The 13646-nt window shown below is 38.6% G+C and overlaps 1 protein-coding gene across 13 annotated transcripts in view; it reads right to left on the bottom strand.

Annotated features, from left to right (window-relative positions):
* Window positions 1-4158: 4158 nt before the first annotated feature.
* CAMK2D (calcium/calmodulin-dependent protein kinase II delta) overlaps window positions 4159-13646 on the bottom strand; it is a 308976-nt gene continuing 299488 nt past the window's right edge. For 6 of the 13 annotated variants that reach the window (XM_010858494.1, XM_010858496.1, XM_010858500.1 and 3 more), the window contains 4 exons: window positions 11439-11533; window positions 9141-9369; window positions 7324-7421; window positions 4159-6183 (listed from right to left, as the gene is read on the bottom strand). In XM_010858494.1, coding sequence (XP_010856796.1) covers window positions 7355-7421; window positions 9141-9369; window positions 11439-11533 — 391 coding nt within the window. In that variant the 3' untranslated portion in view covers window positions 4159-6183; window positions 7324-7354. Of the gene's footprint in view, window positions 6184-7323; window positions 7422-9136; window positions 9370-11438; window positions 11534-13646 lie in introns of those variants that run through there. The other 7 variants (XM_010858499.1, XM_010858501.1, XM_010858504.1 and 4 more) reach the window with 2 other exon arrangements.

Raw genomic sequence — 13646 nt, 5'->3', positions numbered from 1 at the left:
TTAAGCCAACTTTTTCACTCTCCTCTTTCACTTTCATCAAGAGGCTCTTTAGTTCCTCTTCACTTTCTGCCATAAGGGTGGTGTCATCTGCATATCTGAGGTTATTGATATTTCTCCCAGCAATCCTGATTCCAGCTTGTGCTTCTTCCAGCCCAGCATTTTTCATGATGTACTCTGCATATAAGTTAAATAAGCAGCGTGACAGTATACAGCCTTGATATACTCCTTTTCCTATTTGGAACCAGTCCGTTGTTCCATGTCCAGTTCTAACTGTTGCTTCCTGACCTGCATATAGGTTTCTCAAGAGACAGATCAGGTGGTCTGGTATTCCCATCTCTTTAAGCATTTTCCACAGTTTATTGTGATCCATATAGTCAAAGGCTTTGGCATAGTCATTAAAGCAGAGATGTTTTTCTGGAACTCTCTTGCTTTTTCGATGATCCAGTGGATGTTGGCAATTTGTTCTCTGGTTCCTCTACCTTTTCTAAAACCAGCTTGAACATCTGGAAGTTCATGGTTCACATATTGCTGAAGCCTGGCTTGGAGAATTTTGAGCATTACTTTACTAGCATGTGCGATGAGTGCAATTGTGTGATAGTTTGAGCATTCTTTGGCATTGCCTTTCTTTGGGATTGGAATGAAAACTGACCTTTTCCAGTCTTGTGGCCACTGATGAGTTTTCCAAATTTGGTTACTTTCAGACAACTCATATGAACCAGGAGCCTCAGCTTTTCTAACTGCAAAGATGAGAGCAATCCGTTATTTGTTCAACTAAAGATATTTTAGTTTATTATTTAAATATTTATTATTTATAGTTATTAGTCACTGTGTTCTAAACACTGTGTTCTAGAAGCTTGGAGTACATCATGAACAAGAGGGAGAAAAATCTCCACCCTCATAAAATAAACAAAATGAGGAAACATGTCAAATAGTAATTGTAAGAAGGAAAAAAAATCAAGGAAGGAGGATATGAAGTCCTGTAAAGGAGTTAGGTGTTTGAAGTCTTGAATAAGATGGTTTGAAGTCTTATGGATAAGATTGTCAGGGAAGGCTTTACTGAGACAGTGACTTAATTTTGCAAACAAGTAAGTGGAGACAGCTGCTCGGATCTCCGAGGAAGGGTCTCGGCAGCAGCGCTGAGGTGGAAGCAGCCCAGCACGTCTGCAGAAGAGTGGTGACGAAGGTAATAGGGAGCAGTGTTGGGTCCAGTCTCGAAGGCTACGTGCAGGACTTTGGGTTTCACTCTGAGTGGTAAAGGGAACCACTGGAGGGTTTTGTGCAGAGAAGTGATGTGCTCTGACTTGTTTTAATAAGCTACTTAATCCCTGATGGCTGAATGGTGAAGAATCTGCCTGCAATGCAGGAGATGCAAGATTCTGGTTTGATCCCTAGGTCAGGAAGATCCCCTGGAAGAGAAAATGGCAACCCACTCCAGTATTCTTGCCTGAAAAACCCCATGGACAGAGGAGCCTGGCGGGCTACAGTCCAAAGGGTCACAAAGAGTCAGATGACTGAGTGACAGAGCACACACACACCAATAGTAAACAGAAGAGAGGTAAGAGGAGTGCCTGAGAGTCCAGGGAGGGGACTATTCCAACAGTATAGTCCCCTTTCCCTTCACTTTCTTACTTTCCAATAGTATAGAGAATATGATGGTGATTTGGCCCAAGGGAGGCAGCAGAAGTCGTTGTCGGAAGTAGTCAGATTCTGGTTGTAACTTGGTAAAAATAATGGGATTTCAAATGGTTAGCGTAATAAAGACACTGAGATTTCTGGCCTGATCGAAGGAAGAACTGAATTGCCAATTCTTGAGATATGAAAGATCATAAAGGGAGCAAGTTTTGTCACAATTAAAAGCTCAGCTTTGCACATTCTTGCCTAGTAGATCTCCAATGTAGATTTCAGGTAGGCAGTTGGATCTACATGTTTGGAATGTACGAGTGATCTGGGCTGGAGAAACATATTTGAGAGTCAGTAACATAACTTAAAGCCATTGAGATTAGGGCCAAGTATTCTGAGAGTGAGTGAAGGTAGAAAAAAAAAGTTCCAAAATGTAAAAGCCAGGTTGAGGAAAAGGGAACAGTTAGAGACTGAGGAGTGCAGAGAATGGTAGGAGGAAAATAGGCCAATGTACTGTCTGAAAGAGGAAAATGTTCTCTAAGATTGAGATGGTAGACTGTGTTAAATGCTGCTGAGAGATCGGGTAAGATGAAGACTAGACATTGGCCCCTCGAATTAATGACACTGGTAACTTTGGGTAGACTGCTTCGTGGATTTGTGAAGGAAACTGGAGTGGGCTTAAGGGGCATGAGAGAGAGAGGTGGCAGACAGCAAGCACACGTAGGCCTTTGAAGGTACCTGGCTGTGAAGAAAAGAAACGGGGCATTAAGTAGAATGTCCAGTGCAGAGGAAATGATTTATGACAAGGTGGGCTGGGGTGGGGTGCGGGGGACTTGTAGTGCCTGCCAGCAGGGGTGGGGTCAGCTGGAGGAGAAGGGTCTCAGCCTCTGCCAGGTGCATGAACTACTGATCCCCAGCAACGGGAGAGAAGGCAGGGTGCGGGGTGCAGACGGAGATGCAGAGATCATTTCTTGCTGTGGAGGCAGAAGCTGAGTCCTCGGAAGAATATGCCAGCTTATTTTTGAGAATCGTTTTGACAGAAAGGTAGAAGTACTGTAACTACTTCATGCTGCTGCTCAGACAGGTGGTTTATGACTGCTGATGATTATTCAGACCACGGACACATAGTTCAGTATGTTGATGTCCATTATCTGTCTTATCTGTTCGCACTGTTATCTGACACAGACAACCATGGAAACAGTGAAACATTTGTATAAGTCAGTAGAATTTTATTTAACGAGATCACTCATTCAAAAGGTTGTGCTTTCTGTGTTTACTCTTACATTATATATAGTTTTTATTTATACAGAGATTCAAAACTTCAGTTACTTAAGGCCAAAATTCCTTGAGAATTTCCCCAGAATATACTGATTTACTCCCTTTCATTTTCCCTATTTTCAGCTAGATGACTACATCATTGTTTCTCATTTTTCTGCTGTAACACTTGAGCATATCCTTAGCAATATCAGTAAACCAACATAAACAGGGCAGCTCATAGCAAAATAAGAGTTATATACACGTCTAAGTAAGGAATAACCAGAACATTGGGAATATTAGTATCAGTGATTGGAACAATTATAGCTGCTGCTACTTAATATTATCCACCAAATATTATTCTAGGTACTCTTTATCCATTATCTCTAAACCCTCACATATCCTTATTAATTGGTATTTTTTCATTTTATAAATAGGAAAATGAAGGTTCAGAGGGAAGAGGCAATCGCTGAGAGTGTCAAAGACAACAGAGCCAAACGTTAAATCCAGGACTCTACACTGTGAGTTCCCCGGTTTTGGTTTGCCCACGGTTCAATAGTTACTAACATCTCATGTGGGTTCACAGATACACACACACAGTTCTTGCCTACAGAGAAGACACAAATAAAGATGTATTTCCAAAACCAAGGTGCTGGGCGGGAGAGGTGAACACCAACCATTATGCAAGTATTGAGAACGAGTGAGCTTACAGCATGGTCTAGGGAGGTTTGCTGGAGGGGATGTTATTCTAAATTGAATTTGAAAGAATGAGTATGAATTATGTTGAAGAAGTAGGGGAAGCATATTCTAGGTTAGAAACAAACCTCGTGTGGTAGGGCGTTTAATAAACTGAACAAAGTTCACTACTTATGTACACTCAGATTTAAGCTGGAGTAACAGGAGATGAGGTGCTTGCCTGAATATTGGCGATGATTCAGAAGTGTTACATAGTCAGATGTCAGATTTGAGTTAAAAGTGGAAGCGGGCTAGCAGCCATCAGGAGGAGGGCAAGTTCAGAAATTTTTAGGACTCTTGTGTCAAGTGCTTTGTTCTCAGAAAAACTTTCCTAGGAGAGACTGTTCTTTTGTGCACACAAATAACACAGTAAATTGTCATTATCGCCAAGTTCATTCTTAGAGGGAAGCTCAGTTCAGTAACTTCATCTTAATGTCAAAGGTGAATTCTGTAATAATAAGACCATATAGGACGTGTGGCCATTGGCACTAGCCAGCCTCACACATGCAGAAAGAGAGTATCCCTGAAGAAATAAAAGTGGACACATTGTCAGCAGAAATCACAAATTTATTAACTCTTAAATATATCAGTCAGTCATTTACCATTATGGCAAGAAATATATACAGTGTCCCATGGTAAACTGCAGTGTTTCAAAATGAGAGAAGATAATTGTGTAATTCTGTTGTGGTGGAGAGAACAAATCACAATTTCCTCACATCTTAGTGTGGAAGACAAACTTGATCTACAGTAATACTTCAACACCACATGCTTAAAGTGTAAAAAAAAAAAAAAACAAAACTCTATACCTAATATTTTTCTAAAATACATGTATGCCACGTATAGCCATTTCACAAAAAGGTAAAAGAAATTAAAAAGGGAAAAATGAGGCGATTACTTTTTCACAGATCTCATTGGCAGGTTAACATGGCTCAATACATTTACTGTATATATTTAAATATATATTGTTTTAAATTGTGTAATAATTATCAGAAAAGCTTCAATCCATCTACCATACATCCACTAGTAACAACATCTAAGGTGATTAGTAATCAACACAGAAACGTGAAATGAGGGAAAAGAGGGAGGGTTGATTTTTTTTTTTTTTTTTTTTGCTTCTGCTTTAAAAATAGGCTTCTGAGGATTGTGAATTACTGCTGTTAAAATAAGGTTGATGAAGATACCATGCACTATAAAGCATTTCAGGGAGGAGAAAAAGCCCCACAGGAATGGAATAAACAAGGACATTTCCCTTTTTTTTTTTTTTTTTAAGCAGGAAAATCCTAACAACTCCTAGAAGGGAAGCGTAATTTTACTCAGACTTTGAGAGTAGCTACAAAACCACGAGTCACAGAGATCGTGTTCAAAACACTCAGAGAGGCCTGCAGTGTTCCCCATCCTCTGAACTTCCGAAGCCTGGCAGTGATCACGCAGGAGGGGCGAGGCAGAAGAAAGTGCCTCTGCACAAAATCCAGATCCATGACCAGCTGGGCGCTGTCCTGGCAACAGCTCCACTCAGTAAGACATGCTGCGGGTGCAGGAGGATCCTACTTGCCTTCCTATACGTTTAAACTGTTCTAATATCTCCAACTTAGTTAGGATCCCTATGTCCGAATTAGAGCAGAATTACAAACCTTTGAGCGCTTCTTGACCTCATCTCTATGGGCCCTGAAGATGCTCGAAGTATGAGTCCAGCCACCTCCAAGAGGCCTCAGTTTTTATTTTACCTTCATTATGCAAATTTCACTTTATTCACACTACTAAACAGGAAAAAAAAGATAAAGAATGAAAAAAAAAGATACAAAAAGAAGCAAACAAAAGTGATAAAGAAATAGGAGAAAATGAAGAAAAAATTAAAAAGCACAGGTTTGAGAAAAGAACAAAAAAATTCAATTCGGCAAATTTCACCAGAACAGTAAGCGTATACCCTAAAGTGATCAAACTTGTCAGTGATGGGAGTTTTTCCAGTTTATGTAGTTTGACCAAAAAAGACATGACTTTAGATCATAGCAAACCCACTAATTCTCACTTCCACATTCATAAATGATTCAACCCACTTTGTGTAACAGCAACACAGCTTTCAGTGAAAAATCATCCATTGCAGCCAGGATCACACCAGGAAACTGAAGGTCAGTTTTTGTTTTTTTGACTTTTTTTGTTAAACAAGCTAAAACATATGAACAGCAAAGAGTTTTTAAAAATTTACTTTTCTCTTACAAACTCTCATTCAGAGAATGGTAATTCTGAAGTCTGTTAAGTCTTGGCATAAACAGAGAAACTGGATGACTAGATTGTACTCAGGAATATTGCGGAATTTTTTTTTTTTTTTTGCTCACCTCCCCCTATTGTTTGCCAACAATGATTGAAGTTTGCATGGAACATCCCCGTAGTTGAAGTGTAAACAATGTATAGGAAGGAATCTATGACAAGGTGATGCATCACATAGGCATTACACAGAGGACCTTCACAACTTCATGCACTCGGAAACATGCATGAAGAGGAGGGAGGACGGCTCAGCGCTACCATCCAGGTGCCTTGAGAACAGAGGACTGCAGAAGTGGCACTGCTGATGTTTAGCTGCAGAGAGAGAGGGGAGACATAAACTGTTTTATGAAGTATTATCAGATTGCTTTGCCAAAGATGAGGCGAGGCTACGGTTTTTATAGCTAAGTAACAGACTGAAAATACTATGTATAAGAGATCTTTGCGGCCGTTAAGAGAGAAAATGATGTTAGACAATACTGATTTCCTGCATTAATCTGTCAATTTGTTCACACAGAGCAAAGCTAAAAATACTCAGGCTGCAATCACATGATTAAATATACAGTTTAAGCAGTCATGCTTACCAGATAAATTAATAAATGAATCGTATTATTTGGTTGAAAGAGACTAAAAATTTAACTTCGTCTTTTAGCTTTCGTCACTATTCTTAGACTCCACTGGATGTCAACCCTAAAAGTCAATTTTACAGCCTCAAGAATAGGGAATGTGGGATTACTCTTATTTAACCAGAGGTCTTCTTTCTTTAAACCAACAGCTGGGAGCACTATTTCTTCCAAGCTTGGACAAAGTTCAGGGCTTTGACTGGGGAACAAATTCACAACGCTGCCACACGTATCTGAATCCTTCTAATCCAAGGTAAGAAGCCAATCTTAAACAACAACACAGGCATGAATTTAACTACAGTCAACTTTCAATTATCCTCTGGAATTACTCACTTTGTGAGTTCTAAATTTCAGCCTGACTTCCTCCTTGTGGTCAAATACCATTAAACTTGGCCAGGCACAGCAAATTAATGTACTTATTAACCTTAGTTAAGTGCAGAACAGGAACTGTAACCTCCTGAAAAAACAGACATCAAAGGATCCTAGAGCCGGATATAAATTAGATCTGGATAATTGAGAGTTGTCTGAATTGACCCAGATAGAATTGACTTTTGATGTGAGAACTCCACAATATTTGAAATGCCACGATCTATATGCTGAAGGTAGGGTCTTTTCAGCACTTAATACCTTGAAAATAAGGGTTATGCTACACAATGTTACCAAACGTTAGACTCAAGAGCTCATGCAGAAATGCTGTGGATTCTCAAAGACCTTTTATGGTTTTCATTGACTACAATGCAAGAAAATATCCTCAAAGAGAGGAAAAACAGCCATGCAGCTTTTCAGTCATTAGCTCCAATCACAAAGTATCACGGAGCGAGATGTTACTTACAAGACCCATATGTGTGAATGGTTTTCAGGCCTTAGATGTATTGCCACAAAGAGGTGCTTCCTGAGAAGTTTTCTTTCCCATTTGGAATACAAGGTGGCCTATTAAGAGAAGCCTCACTTAAGCCACCTGGCATAAAATGAAATTTTCTCAAGTAGGCTCTATCCATAAACACTACAGGGAATTGTAGAAAAACTAACCTTCTAGTACTGAATGAAAGTAATCCTTTCTGTAGTAGCTGGCAATTGGTACTGTACCTCTTTGGGGTAAAAAACTCAGAAGTGCACAAAGATAGGCATCTTCATTATTGTTACAGTTCTCCTGTCTTTTAATTACTTATATACATATTTATATTTTTTGGAGTGAATTTCAACCTTTCTTTTTTTTCCTTCTTGACCCACTTTGGACAAATCCAACACTGATACATAATAAGGCTAAACAGAAGGCCATGTGAAAACCACTGGTGGGACATTATTAAACTAAGACATCTTGATTCTCTGGAGTGCATTGAATGGCTGTTTGTGTGGTTTTGACTACCCATCCCAAGGCCCCCAGATACGAATAGGTGAGAGAATCTGAAATGAGGTCAGCAGCTGGCTGAACTTCTACCGAGTCTGAACATGCTTTCTTGTCCTCATCTCACTACTCTTACTCGACACCACCATAATCCCCTTTACGCCACCTGGAGGTAGCCTCCTGGACCCACAGTCCTACCACAGGGAGCTGATGGCTGATGCTGAGCTTTTCCTCTTGATGCTCCTTGAACTTGGACTGTGTTCCTTTTGTTCTATTTTGCTAAATTCCACTCCTCACTTGAGACTGCTCAAAATTCTGTCTTCTCTACAAAGCATACTTCCAACTTGTTATAAGCACTTTGCTGCATGGGTTATCCATTCCCTTCTACTCTGAAGCTGATTATGAAGCTTTAGTTTTTTCTTTGGTATTGGTGATATAACAGTGTCTTTCACCTTGCATTTTATCTGGCACAAGGTAAGCACCTAGATGATATAAATGGAAGAGCAACCATGCCCTCTGAGGTAGAGTGGTATAGTGAGAAAGATGCTGAAATATGTAATACTTGCATTTTAAATGCTATGTTCCATAAGTTTCTAATATCCTAATAGAGTGCCAGTAGAAAAATCTATGAAATGAAGCTCCTTATATGATACAGTCAGCCCATAGTATCTGTGGCGGATTGGTTTGAGAGCCCCCAAGGATACCAAAATCTTCAGATGCACAAGTCGTTTATATAAAATAGTGTAGTATTTCATATAACCTGCACCCATCCTCTCATGTACTTTAATCTCTAGAGATTACTTGTAATTGTTAATACGATCTAAATGCTATGTAAATCATTTACCTGCAAGGCAAATTTAAGTTCTTCTTTTTGAAACATACTGGAATTTCTCTACTACTGAAATTTTTTGATCCAAGACTGGTTGAAACTATGTGTGAGGAACCTTTGAGTAAAGAGGTTTGACTGTTTTGGCCATTTTAGAAACTTTTTCCTTCCACGTCTCCTTCCTCTGCCAATATGTGACAATGAAGTTGTATAAATTGTTTGCCTTATTACATGAATTCTCCCTGATTTAACCCTATCTAAAATGACTGTATACTTTCTAGGGCAAGTTTCAACCAACAAATAGCTAGTCTGATCTTCCCAGAGAATTATAGACTGCTTCTTATGAAACATGGACTCCCACCAGTATAACCAACCACTAGCGTTAAATAACAGATGCTGTGCTATTCACAATGGAATACGTAAAAGACGCTGACCATGGGCGTATTAACAAAGAAGCTGACAGCCTGGAAATATTTACTTGATGGGTACTGTTGGCGACCCCGAGCGGTGAAAATGAACGTTCTGCCACTTTCCATCCCGGCGGTGCCACACACGTGTCTCTTCCGACTGCATTGTTTTTGGCATTCCACTGCCATCCATGTACTGGGTGAGCCTAATGTACGCTATGCAGGCAGCATCGTCGCCCACCAGGTGCACATGAGGGTTCAGGATGATGGTGTGGATGGGTTTATTGCTTTTGGACAAAGCTGGAAGAGAAGAACATGGAAAAGAGAGCTTAGTTTCTATGCAGAGTAAACCGAAACCAATAACAACTTCCCTTGGGACCAATACATAGAATGTCATTCATTCATTCAACTATTCACTAACGCAAAGAATTGAGTGCAAAGTATAAAGAAAAATAGCTGAAGTAGATACAGTCATTATTTTCTTTGTGGTTAAATTGTACGCCACTCAAACTTTGGGTGAAAAAGCTGGAGAGACATAATTATTTATAATGGGAAGTGGTTAGGAACAAGCCATAAAATGAACAGAGGTGGAGAAGGGCTGGCCCAGGTGCACAGAGCAGCTTATTTTTCCAATAAAGAACCACTGGGACAGTTGACAGGATTTCCTGTGGGCTGTTTTTTTTTTTTTTTTTTTTTTCCGCCAGTTGGTAAAGTACTTGGGGCAAGGGAAATACATCATGTATTAAGCATGGAGACTGCTGTCTTCTAAATAGGCTGGCCATGGTGTGAATCAGTTTCCCCATCTCATCCAGTGGCTCCTTTATTTAGTACAGTCCATTCCAGTAGTCCAATTATGGTTAGCCAGTAAAAATCCAAAATTTGGTGTTGGCCATATAGCCTGATTCTGATCCTCTAGCTCTCTCCTTTGATTGAGCAGCCCTCAGTAGGCTCCATGCTTGCCTGGTGGCTCAGACGGTAAAGCGTCTGTCTACAATGTGGGAGACCCGGGTTTGATCCCTGGGTCGGGAAGATCCTCTGGAGAAGGAAATGGCAACCCACACCGGTACTGCTGCCTCGAAAATTCCAAGGACAGAGGACCTTGGTAGGCTACAGTCCATGGGGTCGCAGAGTCGGACACGACTGAGCGACTTCACTTCAATAGGCTCCAGCCTTTGTTGTTTTGACAACATCTATTTATTCTAACTGTTCAATGACTGAGAGATGAAGATTTAGTGCAGATATTGATTGATGCTACTCTCTTTGATCACTAAAACAGGCAGAACTGTTTTACCTGTTATCCAAACATATCCTTCATTCTTAGGAACAATCTTAATTAATTACTTACTGCTACAGTCTGATAAAAAACAATTATTTTTTATTATTATTATGAATATGTATTTATGGAGAGTAATGAAGTGCAGTGTTATGTTGAGGTAGGTTACAATATTAATGGGTTCATTATTCTTTTACTACAGATGAGGTGGTATCAAGCTACAGCCTACTGAAAGAAACATTACGACATGCTGTCAATCACAGCACGAAACAGAGAATATGAGAACATTTATTGAAGTTTTGTTAAGGCCAGTTTACCACATAATTATCTTTGTTTCCTTGCAAATATCTAGTGCATATAAGAAAAAGCAATTCATTGAATGTGAAAATGTGTGCCAACGCAAATATTCTTGTTAATGCTTATAATTACTGGACATAAACCTGATTATCTGAATCATTGCTATGATTCCTCTTTAATTCATAAAAATTTTATTGCAAAAGGTAAATTTACTCCCTGCATCATGCAAATACCTTATACCTAATGTCTTTAGGAGAAGGATAAGAGGAACTTCTCTTTTATAGTTTTTTTGGTGACCTGGAGGATTTCTGCAGGTGTTTCTTTTATTTTATCAGATACCATTAAAATTCTTGTAATCTGAATAAATATTTACCTCATTACTCATCTTAATACACATTTTTACCTTGGAAATGAGCACTGATTATTATTCTTGAAAGCACCCTCTATGGCAAATATTCTGGCATGCTGTAGTTTCTCTCATTTTTTCATATAAACAATGTTTTGAAAACCTAAAATAATTAAATACTTTTTGGTGACTCATTTCACAGCGTATATTATATATTTACTGGGACTTCTATGGAGTGTATTTAATCACCATCACTTTTTATATAAAATTAGGTATTTTTCAAAACATACCAAAGCTTATGGCTATTGTGTTTTTTTATTTCAAATTACAAAATTATGATGTAGGATGCTGGACTAAAGTAAGAATGCTCATTGCAGGAAAGAGCCAAAGAATCTAGAAATTCTGGAGAAATTCAGAGAAGCTGGAAAAGGCATGCTATTAAAGTAAATGTACCATTTTCAAAGTAGAATCGATGAAAGTCCATCCCTTCCACTAAATTACCCAAAGCTTCAGGTTCAAAAGCAGTAAGGCCTGGGTCACAGATTTTTCTGTAGGAAAAAAAAAATACAATAAATGAGTTAATGTATTTTGTTGTTTCACACATATCCATTTTTAATTTATCAAACAGTCACTGAAGGAAAGAGTCTTAAAAAACAGTACAAACATAAAGTTTCTATCACAGGCCTTCCCAGGGTGGGTTGAAGAGAAAACCCTAAAAAAGAATTTTGCAGTGACCTCAGATAAGGGCAAGATAATACAACCAGTTCCAGCAGCTGATGATCTACAATGCTTTAGGAGTTTCCTTTGAAACATTTCTAATTTTTAATTTGCAAGGGGAGTTCTCTAGGCTTTCCCGTTTTTATAATTCCCTAGTTTTCTAGTTATTATAAGTTTATTTTTGAAATGCTCTCCAAGTCTGAGTCAATCTCTAAGTCCTATAAAATACACTTTGCCTTGGAAATTAAATATTTTTGTAATAATGTGATACTATCTACATCATGTCAAACAGTCATTTAGACTGATGTGAAGGTAAGTGTCACATCTTGCAGTTTCTGGCAATGTCCTTAAACTTTAAATACAAGCTTAATTAACTTTTATAATTGAGAGATTCAGATGCACATTAGTTTACTTTTTAATCCTAGAATTATGATTCAAGAAAAAAGATACCATTTTAATGGTATATTCAGGGAAAGCCAATAGGCTTTCTTGAAAAAAATTCAACAAAGCATTTGTTAAATACCTACTATATAGCAAATATTCTTTGAAAGAAACACAACAGTTAATACTGGAGTGGAAATAAACACAAAGTGCCTGGAACCCAGGTCATATGTGAGAAAGGGAAGATTTAAGAGAGAATTTAAGCTGCGCTTTCTGTTTTCCAGGTATGTGGAGGGGTAGGCGACCTGGATTTCAAGAATTTAGTAGTTCACAAACTTAGATAAAAAGAATGCATACTGAAGGATTTGGGACCGTTAATTTAGTGAGGCTTCATCTAATTTCCTACAGAAATTCCCCATGTGGGCGACGAAAAGTTAAAATGTTTTTAACAAGAATACAAGTTTTAAAAAGATCATTATGGTTCTTAAAAGTACAGCTCGTAGAATTTTGGAACTGATTCTTTTAAAGAATAGTTTTAAAGTAGAAAATACTCTTTAAAGTAAGATATCACAGTGGTTTATTCATTGTGGTAAAGAAAGCCTCAGGTGCAGATAGGGTGGGAGTGGGTAGAGATTTTAAACTTTAAACACCTCAGACTTCCTGGTGGGCAGGTATTAAAGCTCAAAGTTAAATATCTCTAAGAAGCAAAATGGCAAGAACAGCGTTCCCGTGGTAACGGGGCTTGTTTTCTGCCAGGGGTTATTACATTCCCTATAAATAGACTTTTGGCTGTCAACATTACTGAATCAAAATTTTTTATTACTTTATATCAGCACCAAAATCATCTGAGGATCACTACTATGATAGCTCTTTTTACCCAACCACTGAGTTTTCAACATAGTTGAAAACCTGTTAACGTGTTCTTTCTCTCTGTTTCTACGTAAGTAAGTAATGAATGTATCTCTCTCTCCTATCACAGGCTTTGGACTAATAAGAGTCACATACTGCTCCTTGACCCGTGGGGGTGCACACTTCAAACAGGTGTTCTAAAGACCAGCTGACAGCTTTACCAATACATCCTACCATCCCCATATGGAAGGTGCTCTGGGTTAACTACTGGACCTGAGTATACAAAATCAAGCCAGAAGGTAGGAAAAGGAATTAGTGAGCTGAGGAACTGAATTATTTAAAACACCCTATTTTAAAGTGTCTGAGAATGCAGCAGGTGCTGTATTTCGCCACTATGGCCTGGCCAGCAAACTCCACTATTCCACAGGGGAAAGCTATCGACATATTTTCTTTAAGTGTATGTTTGATGAATCATATGGGTCTAACAAAGTTATATCAACCAAAAGAATAAAAGAGAGCTGGTCCTATGGTGCAGGATTCTAAACAACTCTTTAACAACTATTCACCTGTTTAATTTTCCAACAACAAATAATATGTTTTAAAATCCATTTTTTACTATTTATTTCATTCTAAATATACTCTTACTGGTGCTACTGCTGCTGCTAAGTCGCTTCAGTTGTGTCTGACTCTGTGCGACCCCATAGACGGCAGCCC

This window comes from Bison bison, unplaced genomic scaffold (assembly GCF_000754665.1).
Source record: "Bison bison bison isolate TAMUID 2011002044 unplaced genomic scaffold, Bison_UMD1.0 scf7180017864389, whole genome shotgun sequence".
In the NCBI taxonomy this organism is placed as follows: domain Eukaryota; kingdom Metazoa; phylum Chordata; class Mammalia; order Artiodactyla; family Bovidae; genus Bison; species Bison bison.
Note: the sequence above shows the minus strand (reverse complement) of the source record. Positions and strands in the feature narration are given on the sequence as shown.